The 18,593-nt window shown below is 43.9% G+C and overlaps 1 protein-coding gene across 2 annotated transcripts in view; it reads right to left on the reverse strand.

Moving 5' to 3' along the window:
- Window positions 1-18,593, reverse strand: part of NKAIN3 (sodium/potassium transporting ATPase interacting 3) — an 808,578-nt gene that overhangs the window by 361,758 nt on the left and 428,227 nt on the right. For both annotated transcript variants that reach the window (XM_075584036.1, XM_075584035.1), the window contains exons 2-3: window positions 11,522-11,659; window positions 5,328-5,408 (exon numbers count right to left, since the gene is read on the reverse strand). In XM_075584036.1, coding sequence (XP_075440151.1) covers window positions 5,328-5,408; window positions 11,522-11,659 — 219 coding nt within the window. The remainder of the gene's footprint in view (window positions 1-5,327; window positions 5,409-11,521; window positions 11,660-18,593) is intronic.

Consider the following 18,593-nt stretch of genomic DNA (forward strand, 5'->3'; position numbering starts at 1 on the left):
AGCTTGCCCAGAAAGCATTTGAAGGCAAGACCGGAAAGATGAACAAGTGGTGACCAATCTAGTTATTTGAGCAATTCACAGTGATGTGTGTTGTAGCTGCATTGGAGAACAAAACGGCATATTGAATTTTAGAGGGTATCAAGTGTGCTAAGGTGGGTTTGGGGTGCCGAGCCATATACTTTGTCCCCCCAGTCGATAATTGGCATTAGCATCTGCTGTGCGATACGCTTTCTGACCAGCGACTTAGGGAGGATTTTTTCTTATAAAGTACATCTAGCTTGGCATACTGTAGGTGCCTCCCCAATCCTTAAAGAATGGGACATCATTTTTCAGTCCCCAAACCGCGCTATCCCTAGGTGAACCCATTTTCATTTTCCTGCCTGGTCCATTTTAGGTCTCCTGATTCCACTTTGCAGAACCTGCACCCCACTCCACATCCCCTCTTTGCAACCCCCTTACTTTTGTAACACCCCTATCCCGCCCGGCTCTATAGAGATAGGGTGTACAGAAATAACAGTCTCTCTCTCTCTGACAGGCTTTATACCTGCTCATACAGTGTTAGTTTAATTGGTTTACCTCTTATCAGTGGATGTAGGTGCAGGTAAAAATAGTGAAATGGCGCCAGGAACTTTATAACTTGTTGGTATATATTAGCATACAAGAGTCCTTGAATCCACACACTGCGTCAGTGAATAAAGCATCTCTTCATAGTACAAGCATCAGAATAGGACAATTGTATTTATAACAAGACAGCAGCATCAGGAAAGGCTTTCAATATGAACCTTCTTGCACAGCGAATTACGCCAGAGTAACCACTCCCCCTCCAGACAGGTATTCCATACAGGCATGGAGAACACTAGGATGTCACTACCCATATTGCAAAGGGAGTATGGTTCCAACTACTCCCTGCAAGGGTAGCCTGCTCTTGGTCACCTAGATTCTAGGGCCCTGCATCTTGGAATCACATCCCAGCCTGTTAACTACGGCGGAGCTACAGTGCCATCTTGACATTCACCGATGTCCCCGCTCTTTGACCCAGCCTCTCCACTTCCTCTCTTCTTAACTCAACCCTTTCCCTTTTTAAAGCACTTTGTGACCGGGTGTTAACCGCAGCAGCCGTTACACTCGTGCTTAAAACGACATCCCGTACCCTGCTGACACTGACCCTCATTATACTACCAGCAACCCTTGCCCTAAGTACCCCTTACTTAATCCCTCCCTCTTGCCTGACATCACGGCACCTTACGGGAGGAGCCCCATGGACTTAAATCATGCCACCCCTTCCTCAGAAGTCCAGGTCTTTCTTTCTTTTGACATTTCACTCCACAAAGCTAGATTTTGCCTCCTTTCCGCCTCATTGGACCAAGCTGCAGTCCGGGGGTGAATGTATTTTTTCTCACGCCGAACCCGCTCATCACATCACCTAAATATTATTAGATTAACTATTTCACCATCTGATCAGACTCACTACCAGCGCATGGAACACAGTCAGTTCAAGATGCATTAGTATAATTCAATGAAGGGCAGTGTCATCTGTTGTTGCTCATTTTTCACGCACATTATACATTTTTTATTAGTGTTTTTGCTAATAATCAATCACATTATTTTAGCACCATTATTTTTCTAAATATATTCTAAATTACATAAATATTTAATAAATGAATATGTAAATAGAAAGCAAAAAGGTGGTGCAGAATAGATTATTTAAAATTTCTCCTGGATCCCCCCAAAAAACAATTGTAGGCAAACATCTCCCAAAAAAATATAGAGGCAAAATCAACAAATTAGGACCAGTAAGCATCACTAATTATAATGAATGCACAGAAACTTAAGGACATATTCTATAAGATCCAAATTGGTATGATAAATCAACAATTTCCATTCAATAAACCCCTAAGAGCCTGGTGATAGATTTTACAGCATACAATCGTGTAGCTGCACACACACAAATAGTTGACACCCTGTAGTGAATCTAAACTTGATTATAAGTGTAACGGTTATTCCCCCCCCCCCACCCAATCGCATATAGTGTGTGTGCGGGGAACCTAATGTTACCTGGTATGGTGCGTTATACCTGTCAGGCTCACAGGAGGCCTGAGCCTCCGCTAGTGAGAGCCTGGGGTGAATCTCTGGAACGTTCTCATCGGTCAGCGCCTCCACCTATGTATGATTCTATAGGAATGTAGAATGGCCCTAGCATAGGAACCCACCCAGAAACCAGATACACCAGGGTAATGGCTAAAAGGTTTACTGAACGAGCAAATAACACAATAACATCACATCACATCATATTGTATAGTAACACAACACTGATTATCATACTTTCACAGTGCAACATCATCAGTATGCACAACGATATATATGCCACCCTCTGCCACTAGCTGGCAGCTATAACCTTGCCCCTAACTGGGCTATAACCTCCTTACACAGTATCCCCAAAGTCCTTGTACCCAAAGTCCCAAGAGTCCCACAACCCCACCCACGTGTGGAACAGCACTGCCCACTAAGATGAAGTGTATAGGTGGTGCACTTGGTGACTTGGATAATACCTGCCCGGTGCTCCTGCTACCGGGTGCGCAGATGACCTTTGCTTGGAATCCCTTGCTCCAGGAGATGATCCAAGATGCCTCCGCCTCAACTGTGGGTGGCTCCCGCATGGAGTGATCCACCTTTATAATGTCTCTTTTCTCTGCTAACGCAGAGGATGTATTACCTTCACAGCAATTGCCAGGATAGTCACGGTTCCTGGCTGGACCCTCACTTGTCTAGGCTCTACAGGACCCTGTCCCTAGTCTAAGGGAGTCCCTGTAGTAACCACAAGCTGAGGTGAGTAGGGCCTAGCTGGGAGCTAAAGGGAGACTTCTGGCCTAGTGCAGGAGGCTACTTTCCTCCCTGCACAAACACACCCTCCCCTCTCTGTGTCCCAGCTCCTAACTGACAATCCCTGTCTTCACACAACATTGTTGCAACTTTGCAGCATGAGAATCTGTCCCCAGTCCCCAGAGGCTGCTGGGAATTGTAGTCCTTGGTGGCTCTCTTTAACATTGGGGCCTCGTGCGCGCTGTGTAATGGCCGCCGCCGCTGCTAACTGCGCGTGTGCGAACTGGGGGATGTCCCTGACTATGGAGCGTCTCTTCTCACTCCCTATTATGGCTGCCATATCGCATCTGAAGCTATACTGCACGCGTGCGAACTTCCGCGTATGGCAAACGCACACAAGATGGCGGCGCCCTGTAGCTGATGTCGCTGGGAGCCCCCGGTGACGCGGTAACCCCTGCAACTGCCCTCACGCTGTCGCAGGTGAGAGAGAGAGAACCGAATGTCTGGGGACCCAGAGGTGACCTGGCTAGATAAGGGAATTTGAGTTGTGCATTAAAAATGAAATTGCAGTAAATTTAAATTAAGCATCCAAATATCTAGGACTAAAAACTACTTCTCCACACACCAGAGAGGTACTTCATACAGTATCAACCACTTTGGCCACACATAACAATCCACTGCAGTTACCTATCTCCTAGTGTCTCTGTAAATCTCCCAGCACATTGTAGTCCTTAGATGATACAATCTCCAGGGCAGGACTTCCTTGTCCTGTCATACTTATATGTTTGAGTCACTTATTCTTTGAGAATGACTTGTATTCTATTTTGCAATGTGCTGTGTACAATGTTAGTGCTGTATAAATAAAATATATCTAAATATCCATACAAATAAAAGTATTCATAAGTACTTACATTTTTGTTTTTTATTTTACTACACAAAATTGATATCCTGCCCATTGATGAAATCCACTCATTGTGTATACTTCTAAAAAAAATCTATCAGTAAGACATTTGGTAATTAATATACAGTAAAACTGCCTTCTAAAGTGCCAATTTTGCCTTTCGTTAAGTGGAAGAAATGAAATGTGAAGGTTTACCCTTAAGTTGTGGGATGTCCACTGTGTCTATTTAATAGCAAACCTGTCAGTTCTTTTCTACCTATTATCTTGAGTCTTTTGAAATTAACATGTTCAATATGAAGATAATTTGTTAGAAAACTACCAGTTTTACCTCCTGATGTTAAAATCAATCAACAACCCGTAAGCACAATACACTTCTCATTCAAAGCTTTAGCTCAAACATTTTGCACTTTCATTCACAGTAAATTAACAATACATTGAGATATCTGGAAAGTGAACATAATGATTGTGCTTTCATGATAGATAGACAGACGGACAGATGTGTTTTGTGCATATATTTACATGTAATATATATATATATATATATATATATATATATATATATATATACACAGTGGTTGACAAATCACTAAAAAATCTACTCGCCACACAAAAAAATCTACTCGCCACCTAGTACCAAACGTGTGCTGCTTGGGCCAATATTTACTCGCCCGGGGGTTAAATCCACTCGCCCGGGGCGAGCAAATGTATAGGTTTGTCGAACACTGTCTATGTGTGTGTGTGTGTGTGTGTGTGTGTGTGTGTGTGTGTGTGTGTGTGTGTGTGTGTGTGTGTGTGTGTGTGTGTGTGTGTGTGTGCATGCATCAGGTATAGAGTATAACAACTGATATATGGAGAGGTATAAGACTCAAATACTATGTATCAATAGAGTAATGTATGCAGGGGGGATAGCCAGCTCACCAAGGGATAACCAATTCCTGAAAAACACATGTAAAACAAAAGAATGATGAGTGCACACTCCTAAGTGCGTAATTAATTCATATGTATTTAATAAAAATAACGGGATTCATCCGGCTTCAGGACGCGTGACCATGGCAATGCGGCGTCAAATGCCGCTGCGGGGTCATGTGACGTCACGGTTGCCTTGGTAATGTGATCTCAAATGACACAGTGGGACACGTGACGTGACGTCACACGACCCCGTGGCATCATTTGATGCTGCGCGAGGTAAGGAGGGGGGGGGGCTGATCAGGTACTCCGTTTTCACATGCTCTGCTACAAACAGATTTCACTGTCTCACTCAGACTGCTCCTACAAATGGGGGTCATAGCTGACGGGCGCGCAGGACTACAGCATCCACGGATATCCACTTTTATACTGTTTCAACTCTATTTTATTATGTTTATTATTGTTAGCGGTTATAGGTTGTCTGATTTTTAATAAATACATATTAATTAATTACACATTCAGGAGTGTGCGCTCATTATTCTTTTGTATATATATATATATATATATATACATGTAGAGGTATCAGTACCGTGTTAGCCGAGCTTCAATAATCAAAAAATATTATATATATATATATATACAAAAATATCTGGTAAATATATTATGACATTGTTACTTTGAGATATGTCCATAAGCTTACTTTGGAGAGTCCACCAACTTCCAAGTAAAAGCAGATGATGAAAACATTCCAGGCAACCCAGAAAGCTGTCCATATTGTGTACTAGACAGGAAGCAAAAAGAAAAATTAAATGAAAAGGAATCAGAGGTGCATAAGTATTTTGATTAAGTAATGAACACATTTAATATAAAAATGTAGCATTAGGAATAACAGCTTTGGGGTATTGCAGGGTTGAGAAACTCAACAAAACACATTTATTAAAGCAGAAGTGCCTTGAGCCTCGGCTCTCCTCTTTTTGAATGGGAACCATTTGGTCTTCGGAGTTGAACTGCTCTTTTCTCAGCTCCAGGGACCCCCTGGTTCCCAAAATACCTACCTGTAGAAATAGTAGTGGTATTTCCTTGTTTTTATATCCCCTGCATCTGGAAGATTTAAGCGGCCATTTTGTTTACCCTGGAGGTTACTGAAATTCACTACATTTACTGGTATGCACCTAAGGGACCAGGGGGTTACCGAGACTTGTAAATAGCAGGTTTCAGCTTCTAGGGATCCTCTGATTCCCATCTTGGAAAAAAGGCAGTTACAAAATGAAATAAAAATAGGGGAAACTGCTGCATTAGGGTGTGCTAGAAACACAACATATTTTAAATCAAATAGGTTCTGTACCAGAGAGAAAAAATGGTGTATTTATTATTGTCAGGTACACATGAGCAGTAATTGTAAACTTTATTTTTTATTATTCATAATTATAAAGCTCCCAAACTGTGCATACAGTATGGCTTTAATGAATTAACACAAAGAGAACTCTAAATAGAGGATTGTGCAACATTTAAATATCAGCACCTGAGCCTGGACTGGCAGCTACAGTACCTTTACAGTGTCTAACTCTCAATAAAATGCAAATTGGCAGATATTTTATTATTTTGACTATTATTGGGCTACTGTATGTTGACTTATGAATCATGTTACTATTTGAAAGGATTCTTGCAAGCTGAAAGAGAGGGAAGGAAGTGTGCTACTCACTCCTAGCTTAATATATTTGCCAGCATGGTACTGTATGTTTATCAGGCTACAGTATCTGGCTTTGTTATATTAAATGTAGGCCAGTGCCCCATGATATGCGTTTCCTGGCCCTAGCACTGTAAGTCCTGGTAAGGAGCAGGCAATGTTACGGGTTAAATCCCTCCCACATTGGCTAGCATGTGATGGGCGGGGTGATAGGGGTGTTACACATATGACATTTTTAATAGCGTTTTTTTGGAGCATTGAGGGTGGCAGTGTTAGTTTGTGGGTCTAAGAAAGGATTGATGGGCTGTAATAGGAGAGTATAGTGCTGCGGGATACTACGGTGTGCTTTAGAATGAGGAATTTTAGCGGTCATTAGAATATGCCATATTCATCAACACAGGGCATTTGTTCCTCAAATGCCATCATCAAGGGGGCTATTAGGTGCACAAATACCTAGTTGCAGAGGAGCCATTCATAACTCAAAAAGACAGCCTTATGGAGATATAAATGAATCTCCAACAGTCAATTGGTAAAAGTATATATGTATACAGAAAGTTCAGGTAATCGCAGCAGCTGGTAAGTGCATGTATGATCAATGATTAAACAAAAACACTTTGTAGTTATAAGGAAGAATACGGACTTATTGAGGTATATACACGGATTGAGGCCCCGGGCTCTGCTGGAACAACTGGCGGGGAAATGCATTTGTGAGGAAAATATGAATTTCCTCCGCCCCGCTGGATTGAAGTTTGCTCTCTGTCCCTCTATGGTCCCGGTGTGGCGTAGCACAGCTTACAGTCAAACACCGTCTTCCTCCAATGTGTACGTGGTTTCTTCTGATGTGTCCAATACTGCAGAGCTGCTGTGCGTCCATCCAGTCAGGAACAGTGTACAAAAAATGAAGCAGGGGATTGAATGGTCAGCGGACCCGAAAAAATGCACCGACAACTCACCGGTATACAAAAATAAAAAAGATTTATTTAACATGAGAAAAACAAGGAACAAAAAAGGGGACAGACAAGGGGAATCTTCTCCCATGCGTTTCACGCTGTAATAGTGCTTTCTCAAGGGAGAAAGAATTTGGGATGAAACACCATAGCAAATTAGAAACTAGGTATTTGTGCAGAGCCTATCTCTAATGGCCACCGCACTGTGCTCCCATTGGCAACCCGACTGTCGCGCATGCGCGGTCAACCAAGATGGTGACGCCCTGTACCAGCATCCCGCCGTGGAGCTCCGAAGCTTCCTCGGCAGCCGCTGCTCTCCCACAATGCTACCGGCACATAGCCGGGTCTGCCCACAGACCAAGAGGTAAGAGGAATCTGGCTACATCCTTTACCTGGTCGAGACTCCAATGGCCTCGCTTGGAACAACATAACATACAGAAGTTATAACCGAAGCTAGCTTGCTTCGAGACAGCTGCTGAGACTCATAATGAGGGGCCCCTAATGAATCATATGCCACTCTAGTAGGAGGGCATCTCACCCACTGGCTCCTGCGAGTCTTTTCTCTAGCATTCTCTTCGGTGGAGAGGCTACCATCGGCTTGAGGCCCTGGCCCTCTCCATAAAGGTGAGAATCAGTCTCTACAAAGTCTCTTTGAGGGACAAAACTCTGGCTTCTGGGGTAAAGAAGACTGATTTCTGAAGCCACTGGTACATGAGGTGCGGGCCGATTACCCATTGCTCCTTCGTGAGGTGCCCACCAGTCTCCATTTGAATTAGTGGAGGTTCCTTCCATCTGATCCTGAGTTAGTTCGACTATTGACTATGAATTTTTTTTCAGACCCCTCTGGCTCACTGGCCATTATTATTGTCTCTGGTTCGGGGTCACTTTCTCCCACTTGAGGAATGGGCAGTAAGTGATTGCGGTGCCAGATCTTTACCATGCCATCTGCGGCTCGGATTCTGTAGACAGGGAGGCCTAGCATCTGTGACGTTACTTCAAAAGGCCCCTCTCTCCAGCGGTCGGCTAGTTTGTGCATACCGGGGATACCCAGGTTTCGTAGGAGAACAGTATCCCCGGGCCGAAGTTCCAGATAGTGGACCTTGTGGTCATACCTCCACTTCTTGCACGCATTCAGCTGAGCCGTGGCTTTCTCCGCCAGATGGTACGTGCTGTGAAGACTATATTGGAGCCTTCTCACATATTTGTAGTGGGCCATGTTGGGTACCCCAGAGATGAACGTCCACAGGCAGTCGTGCCTCTTGCCCGAACATCATGAAGTATGGGGTGAACCCTGGTGCAATTGTAGGCATGCACTACCGATTCAACGTGCTTGTTCCATTCGGATTTCTGGGAGCCCTTTAGGGTGCCTAGCATGTTGAGCAGGGTTCATTGAACCTCTCCAGCAGGGCGTCTCCCTCTGGATGATATGGAGTGGTCCTAAACTACTGGGTGTTGAGCAAATTGAGAAGCTCCTTAATAAGCTTGCTCATGAAGTCTCTCCCCTGGTCGGAGTACATCCGATTCGGCAATCCGTAGTGGATGAAATACTTCTCCCACAGTACTCAGAGCTTTCTGATCTTTAGTCGGGAACGCTTGGGCATATCGCGTGTAGTCACTACTAGGATGTTCCCGATGCCCTTGGAGTCTTCCTCTATACATGCAGACTAGGTCCATGGGACCAGAGCTCTTTAGATGGCCCATTGGGGCTGCGTGTGTGGGCAGTGTCTTCTGCTGGATACACCACAGGCACTTCTGACAATGACGCTCTACTGACTCTCGCATTTTGGGCCAGAAGAAGCGATCTCTCACTAGTCCGAAAGTCTTGTCTACACCCAGGTGTCCGTGGTCGTCGTGCAGGGACTGTAGGACAGGGTACTGCAGGCTTCTGGGCAGAACTAATTGTCTCCTGTCTGGGTGGCTGTGATGGGGAACAATTCAGTAGAAGAGACCGCGTTCTATGCGGAACTTGTCCCATTCCCTCATTCCCGGCAATTGTGTCGGTGGGAACATGTTTCAGCAATGCCGGTTTGTTTTGTTGGATGGCTTGGCAGATAGCTCTTGCCACCGGGTCAAAATACTGTTAGTTCCTTCCATCTCATGATGGTGTTTTGGGTGAAGGCCATGCCATTTGTACGGCAGTAGGCGGCGGGTAGTGACTTGGACTGGCATCCCAACGAGTCGGATACTCTTAGCTCAGAGAATGCCACCTTATCTTCCACTATTGCAGACTTGAGCACATTTCCCAAATCCTAGGTCCAGGGATTTCTTCCCACGGGCCATCGTTCGGTGTTGCGCTCAGTCCAGGTCTCCTGGACAGAGCATCGGCTCTGATATTTAAGGGCCCCCGGCTTGTATTTGAGGGTGAACTGGTAGTTAGAGAGTGCCGCCAGCCCCCTGTGTCAGGTGGCGTCCAGCTTGGAGGATGTCAGGATATAAATCAACGCGTTGTTGTCCGTCGGTACTTTGAACGAGACTCCGTATAAGCAGTCGTGGAGTTTTTCAACTACTGCCCACTTGAGTGTGAGGAACTCAGTTTGTGAAGTGGGTAGTTTTGCACGCTGGGCATCAAGCTTTGGCTCACATATGTCACTGGGCAAAGGTCAGCAGGATACTTCTGATGCAGAACAGATCCCAGCCGTTGAAGCTTGCATCCACATGTAGGATATATGGCTGCTCGGGATCAGCATAAGCCAAGACGGGTGCTTTCGTGAGGCTTTTCTTGAGACTGGTGAACGCCTTTTCCCAGGTGGGCGTCCACTTGTCTCCGAAGGGTGTTCGTGGAGATGCGGCCTTGTGCAGAGGCTCCTCTGGGTATATATTCAGGAGATTATTGAGGACCTTGGCTTTGTTGGAGTAGTAGTAGTACCCGCAGAACCCCAGGAAGGATCGCAGCTCCATCACATTGTCTGGTCTGGGCCAGTTCACTACGGCTTCGACCTTAACGGGATCGGTTGCCACTCCTTCTGTGAAAACGATGTGGCCCACGTAGGTGACCTGTTTCAGAGATCTGCCTCTATCCTTCTCCTGAATTTCATTGGCTTGCTTTCCATTATATTTTGTGTAACCTACAACATTCTCCTCCTTTTCTTGAAGGCTCTTTACTCTTCTGTCAATGCGTATCTCTTGCATACCTGCTCACCTCCTCTGTTCTTCTCAAGGATGCCTATAATATATCTGTAAAGTGCTGCATGCGCAGACTGGCGCTATGTAAAAAAATATATAATGCAATACAATCAAATAGATTCCATTCACATCTATAATATACATTACAGTTAGGGAAGTTGGGTTTAAAAATATTGCTATGATTCAAATATATTGACTTTTTTCTCTGCAATGCCCCATGTTGTGATGCAATTCTTGTTGATGTTTGCTGGAGTTTTAAATGTTATGGTATGAAATTGTAGCATGGTTGGTATGGAGGGTTTGTAGAGAAGAGAGGGAGCTACATATAATACATCGCTAATAAAGCAACCAGTGATGAGTTTCATTTCCCACATGGATTCCCATTCACATAGACAGGATCAGCTGTCTATTTCCTAGTTAATTTTAGATTCCTCCCGTTTTTTTTCCTTATGTCATTACTTGATATTAACGAAGATGATAACACAAAAATGGATTTAAAAGCAAGAAGTAGAACATTTCTGCCAATATTGGAGATTATTTGTCAAAAGTTGGAGCGAGAACTAGTTGCCTTTGCATTATATTTAGAACTAGCTAGATTACATATATAGTAGTACCTCTTTACATTTTACAGACTTTTGGGATGGTTGGGACTTCTTACAATCTAGTCAGGTAAACACATTAAAAAAAATGATGTTGATAATGAGGATTCACAATCTTTGTGAAACTGATAGCATCATCATAGTGGAGATAAAAGGAACATTTTGACTTAACTGAATACCAGACCTCATCAGGCAATATCAGAAAAAAATGAGTATTTGAACTGTGATAAAAATATGTCTTTTTCTAGACTCTGTTCTTCTATAGTAAAGTATATTTAGACAACCGCAGGTACTTGTATAGAAGAGAAGCATTAAAGCACCGCATAATTCTGGTTGCATCAGAGCATGCCAACTCAATATGCAGGAACAGATACAGTATAATGAAACAAAAACGTATATAGGCATCAATATAGGTTTGCTATACAACATGTTACTGTGAACTTTATTAACGTTAAAGGATGAATAAAAATAGTCATTTTTTTATTAAAACATATTTGAACAAAAAACGGAAATAAAAAGTCAAATGTATTAAACTTACCACCACAATGTACCGCGGTCTGTACTGTATGGTTCCAAATAATCCTAATATGACAACAATTATATGAAGAAAATTCCCAAGAATCGGCGCCCATTGGTATCCAAGAAAATCAAATATTTGCCTTTCCAATCCTGCCATCTGTTAGAGAAAGAAACACGAGTTAGTTCCTGAAAAACATAAAAACTAGAGCATAATGCAAGAGGATATTCATGATAAACCTTCCAATCTAATGCTGCATTTATAGTGCCATGCGATGGCGACGCAACGTCGCTCCAAAATAAATCAATTGACTCCGTCGTGAGCGTCTGAAAATGTAGTAGCCGGGTCTATTTAATTTTTTAGAGACAGTCGCCACATGTGACTGTCTCTAAACCAATCAGAGACCGTGGCCCGCCCCCTTTGGTGACATCGCTGGCGACAATCGCTTCAAATCCAATTACAACTTTCGCTGGTGCGGCCTAAGACAGTATTTCACAATACACATCTCAGCAAGCTGTTCCTTTCCCCTTTGCTTTAACAGGGAATATAGTTTTCTTTCCTGGCAATATATTTGATGTGAAGGTGATATTAGGTCTAAATTCAGTAAGGGTTACCACCTACTATATTTGTAAATCTGGGCCTCAGCATTTTTTGGGCAATAATTTAAAAAGTCAATATGGTTCTAACTTAATTAAAACAAAACACACACAGAAAACAAATAGGAGGAGATGCTGAGATCAAGTTTGTACAATGTAAATAAGATCTGAGAACACAGCCGTTTTCCTGTATTATGTGGCTTTCATATAGTCTTTTGCACTATAAATCAAAAAAAGAGGGAAAGAAATAGATATGTAATCATTCTGAAAAGACAGGGCATTATATGGGTATTACTGCCCAGGGTGGAATAGTTGAAAGCTAGAGGCAAAGCCCCCCAGGCAGTCTTGTTCTGTCCCAAGGGAAGTATTAATAAGTTTCATGACCTCAGGGCCTGCAATGTTGCTCCCCCAACATCCCGCAAATAAAGCACACACACACACACACACACAAAAGTCTGGATGTACCATGGTCGCCGCTTTAATTTATATACAACAAAGGGGAGGTTCTGACCCTGCCGAAGTGTTCCACCAACAGATAACGCCAATGACGGTTAAATCATGGCCTGCCAGGTAAGGCCGATGACATTTAAATCATGGCCTGTTAGCAAGGACCATCCCAAGTCCCAGCCATTCAGCTGATCCCACATCAGCCGTGAGATGGGCACCAGGTACTCAAAACACAATGAGCCCTGCCCAGTCACCCACCATGCCACCACCATGCATTACCGTAACTACTAGTACTATATGCCCATAAATACAGCACCGTATAAACTAACAGTGCAATATACATGTAAATACAACACAGTATACACTGGTAGCGCTATATACATATAAATACAATAGTATAGTCGGCTCTTTTTTGGGGGTTTGCTTCTTTCTCTATGGGCCAATAATGGACTCCCTCCCAGCCTCCCTGACCATGGATTGGAGGTCCCAAATGAACCCTTCTCTGCCTAAAATTTACCTCATCAAATTCCTTCTAGCCACCTAAGAGGCTACCCAGGAATTTAACCCTCTGTCACTCTCTTGGATCTATTTTAGTGGGAAGGAGATCTGAGGGGGCAGGAAAGGCTTGCTCTCTGCTTTCCACCATATGCCTTGGGGGTCTTAACTCACCCCTTGCTCTCCACCCCAGTGGCGCATGATCCCGGTCCAGCCAGGCTTAGCTGTAGACGGGCGCACCGCACCGGCTTCCTGCTCCCGACGAGGACGCTGTCACACACAGCTTCCAACCCCTGCAGGTGGTTGAGAATGCCCCCCCCCCCTTAAAAATGGGGGGGAGGTCCCATGGAACTCGCCCCTGCAACCGCTATATAATGCGGAGAGTGGACAAGCTTAATCAAAAGGGAGAGGGCAGCAGCAACAACAGGCGTAAAGGCCCTTACCTCCACAGATCCCTTTTATTTTGCAAGGTGCCAAATACATTCCTGAATATTAATGCCGGGAATCTTGACCATTCAGAGAGCAAGGATTTCAATAGCCTATGGATACCAGTGTTTTTTAAATGAGAGTGGCTAACAAACACTCCAAACCGCCTCATTTAATAATCTAACATTTGCAACAATTTTCAGTGCAATATCAACTTTATTTAAAGTGAGTTAAAATAATAATAGTATGTTCTTATATAGCGCTTCTAGTTTTACGTAGTGCTTAACAGAGACATTTCGCAGGCACATGTCCCTGTCCTGTGGAACTTACAATGTTTGTTGTGCTTAAGGCACAGGGAGATAAAGTGATTTTCCCAAGGCCACAAGGAGCCGACACAGGGAATTGAACCAAGCTCCCCTACTTCAAACTTGCAGTACCAGTCTTTACACACTGAGCCACTCCCTCTGCCTAAAATGACACGTGTCTCTTATCAGATTGTCAGATAAGCTGAGTATGGCTTAGTATTGGCTGACCAAAGAATCTCTGTGAGCTGAGGTTTGATAGCCATTCAATACATAGCAAAGTTACTCTGTTAGTTTAAATGTAACAGATGGCAATAATAAATGAGCTCTGGACAGAAGATATGACCTATTAAAGCTAGACATAGAGTGCCTGTGCTGCACTGGCCGACTGACAGGTGTTAGTCAGATACTGAGGGGGACAGGTGAACACCCTAATACTAGGGGCACAATGTTCTGCAGTTGAAACTGCAGTTCAGGCACCTGAGTGATTAAGGCTGCAGCTTGCCTGGTAGGCAGAAGGGTTAGATAGCCATTACATTTCTCTGTGACTGAAAATGCAACAGGCTGCAATTATAAATGAGCTCTGGACAGAAAATGACATCCAATTAAAGCTAAAAAAGAGAGTCCCTGTAGTGTGCTAACTATACAGGTGTTAATAAGCTATTGCAGCAGACATATGCAGTCTAAAGATACTGTAAGGGGTGCAGAGTGTGTGGTTGTAGCTGCAGGTTAGATACCTAGGTACTGTAATCGCAATTATAAAGTGCCTGCTGTACAGGAAATGCACCGTGCTGTCCCTATAGAGTTAGGAAACCTCATCATTCTAAGAGACACACTTAACCCATTATATCCCTCATTCTCAATATTGCCCTACTGTAGGGTAGCGGAGGGTAAGGTAGGATACAGGCAGTGGTGATAACCATAGGCAAAACACTACGTATGCCTTCAATACTGACTGTGCTCAGTATGATTAGTTGAGGAGATAACAGAGTGAATGGGCAGGTGTGATTCGAAGGTCTGGGGGAACCCCATTCAGTGTTACCCAAAATGGCAGTGTTAATAGGTTTCCGACATAGGTATACTGTATGTCCTATAAGGACTCAAAGCAGGATGCCTGCACTGTGCAACACTGATGGGTACTTTGCAATTTAAGAGAGGGCAGATTGACACCTAGCAAAACGCTGCAGTAGTTACTGGTATCCAGGTGCCTAACTAATTACAGTTGCAGCTTGTCTTTAATATATAAATGCCGATAATTCACTCAGCCTAATTTGCCCATTGCTGCATAAGGCTACAAAAGTCTATCTAAAATCCTATTACAAACTGTCCCTCAGAACTAAATGTTGCCCTAATGTAGGGATAGGTAAGGGTAGGGAGAATGGATGCAAGGTAGCCCTATTCAGAATGCTATCTAGACCATAAATAGAGACTCTAATCTGCATAATGCCTATCAATATATCGGAGTCTAAGTGCGAATAGTGGCTGTGTACCAGAGGCTTGAGGACCTCCGTATGGCTGCTCACAGAGAGGCGTCACTAATAAGTGACATCAGCTATGAAACCCAATGTACGTTTCGTGTAAGTTTTCTCAAGGGAAGGTCGGACCCTTTTTGTCGTAGATATTGCATGAATCTAAATCCCCTGGCTGCAAAATGAGGCAGAGGAAAATCACAATAATTACAACTTTCTATAAAGCTGTAGCTTTCATCAATCTGTAGTTTATCTAGTTTATGACCACTGCTCCTCCCTTGAGCAGGGAGAAGCAAAAATCCAACTGGATCCCACAAACTGGGCGCAACCCCACTATGGACCGATACATTGAAAGCTTCAGACACAGAGCCAAAACCACCATCCTGAACAAAGTAAGGAAACAAACATATAATCTGACACTGATGGAGAGGAGAGCCATAGAATCGCTAAAGGCCAACCACAACATAACAATCAAACCTGCGGACAAGGGAGGAGCAGTGGTCCTAATAAACACCACAGACTACCTGCGGGAAGCGCACAGGCAACTCTCTGATTCAAAGTATTACACCCAACTGCAGGAGGGTCCAACTAAAAAATACATGAGAGAACTCAACAGGATCATTTAAACACTCCCGATCCGCACAAGAGAACAAATTCTGGACCTGATACCAGCTAACCCAAAACCTGGCACATTCTGCATGCTCCCTAAAATTCACAAAGAGGGTAACCCTGGGCGCCCTATTATCTCTGGATCTGGCACACTTACTGAGAATATTTCTGGCTGGGTGGAGGGCATTCTAAAACCACTTGTCAGGAACAAACCCAGCTATATCCAGGACACCACCGACCTGCTAAACAAACTGAATGCCATTGGCCCCCTCCCAACAGGAACACTACTAGCAACCATGGATGTAGAGTCACTTTATACAAACATCCCCCACGAGGATGGGATTTCAGCCTGCAGATACTTTCTGGGACCGCAGGAGCCACTCACAGAGCCAGTGACTAAATGCATCGAATTTATTCTGACCCATAACTACTGCACATTTGGAAATGACACATACCTCCAGACAACCGGGACCGCTATGGGTACTCGGATGGCGCCACAGTATGCCAATCTGTTCTGAGCAAAACTGAAAAGTGACTTTCTTTCCATCTGTCACTTTAAAACCCTTACATACCTTCGCTACATCGATGACATCCTACTGATTTGGACCTCTGGCGAACAGGACCTCCTACAGTTCTATGACAACTTCAATACGTTCTACCCGACCATCAACCTCAAACTCACCCATTCCCCGGAAGAAGTATATTTCCTAGACACCACCATCACCATAAAGAACAACCAACTACAGACTTCTGTATACCGCAAACCTACAGACACAGCCAGCTATTTGAGGGACAACAGCTTCCACCCGACACACACCAAACATGCAACCATCTACAGTCAAGCCATACGATACAACCGGATATGCTCCGACACAGCAGACAGAGACCAGCGGATTAAAGCCTTGAGATCAGATTTTATAAACCGTGGATATAACCACAGAATTGTAGACCAGCAAATTCACAAAGCCACAAGAAGTGATCTCCTTGAATACAAACAGACAGATACAAGCGACAGGGTACCATTGGTGGTCACATATAACCCACACCTAGGAGCCCTACGCAAGATCGCCAGGGAACTACAACCCATCCTCCAGGAAGATACAAGACTGCAACAGGTGTTCCCTGAAGCACCCTTATTATCATACAGACAACCTCATAATCTGAAGAATATTATGGTGAGGAGTAAAGTATTCAGCAGCACAACTGAATGCGGGACAAAACCATGCCAGGACGCAAGATGCAAAACCTGCGCAATGCTCTACACAGCGGACACAATACAAATACCTCACAGGAATCGGGAATACAAAATCAGAGGAAGGTTCACCTGTTCCTCCAGCAATGCTGGTTGTCATCTGCCAACATATATATCTCTCTGTGTGTGCCTAATCTACTTGAATACTCCAACTGTGTTATTACACTGTTATCCTTTCACAATCATCCTTTACAGGGGGCTACACTTTGTGAGCATTGACCGGCCGGTCTAAGTGTTTAAAGGCAAGAATTTTTCTTGCCTCTACACTTTAGTATTTATTGGTGTAGCTACCATTACACTCTAATTGATTTGTGTATTAGCATTTATCCATTGTATCCACACACCAGGGTTCAGCCACTGTTTCTCCTTTTATACTTGTGGCATTTGCATTTATAGCTTATTTCAGCGTTATATCCACTTATTTTAAGAGGTTTCAGTATTATCACAGCTTTTTGGACACCACTGTTCCTTGTTATTTATTTATGTTTGTATGTGATGAATACATTTTGATATTTGTTACTATATTCGTATGCTAGAGTGCTATTTCTGGGGATTCTCTTTTCTGTGTTGGTTTTAATATATATATACTGCTGCGGCCGAGTTTATTCGAGCATTTGCCCGTTCTCGGCCGCAGCAGTTACCTGGCGCGCGCCGGATGGTGCCGGGCGCGCGCCGAAGCAGCGGAGGAGAGGCCCGCCGATCGCGGCTTCCCCCTCTCCTCTCCGGGTCCGCCGGGTCCCCCGGAACCCCCTGCCGCCGTCCCCCACATCGCGGGACACCAGGGCTCCCTCGGGGAGCCCTGGACGCGCGTGCAGGGGGCGCAGGCTCCCGATGACGCGTGACCGCGCATCAGAGACGCGCGTCACGCCGAGGGGCTGCCACTTGCAAGCCGGGAAATCTCCCGGCTTGCGGAACTAGCCACACTTCAATAAAGTGTGTCGCCAGTGTATATATATATATATATATATATATATATATATATATATATATTACAGTGTTCGACAAACCTATACATTTGCTCGCCCCGGGCGAGTGGATTTAACCCCCGGGCGAGTAAATATTGGCCCAAGTAGCACACGTTTGGTACTAGGTGGCGAGTAGATTTTTTTGTGTGGCGAGTAGATTTTTTGGTGATTTGTCAACCACTATATATATATATATATATACATACATATATATATATATATATATATATATATATATATATATATATATATATATATATATATATATATACATACATACATGAGCGCTAAATGCCATATCTGTACATACTGTGCTATATGTATGCACACACAGCTGTCTCTTACACATACAAATACTCCTTGTTTTTCCATCCCTATACACCAATAGGGACCACATAGTATCTACACACACTTTTAGTTATGCTACAATCTCTCACATTTCCACAACTACCCACACCATTAATATTAACTCCCACTCCACACACACCTTTTGTAAAGCACTGTATACACTGTGGGCTCTCCATTCATTTAT

The sequence above is a fragment of the Ascaphus truei genome, chromosome 2 (assembly GCF_040206685.1).
Source record: "Ascaphus truei isolate aAscTru1 chromosome 2, aAscTru1.hap1, whole genome shotgun sequence".
NCBI classification, from domain to species: Eukaryota; Metazoa; Chordata; class Amphibia; order Anura; family Ascaphidae; genus Ascaphus; species Ascaphus truei.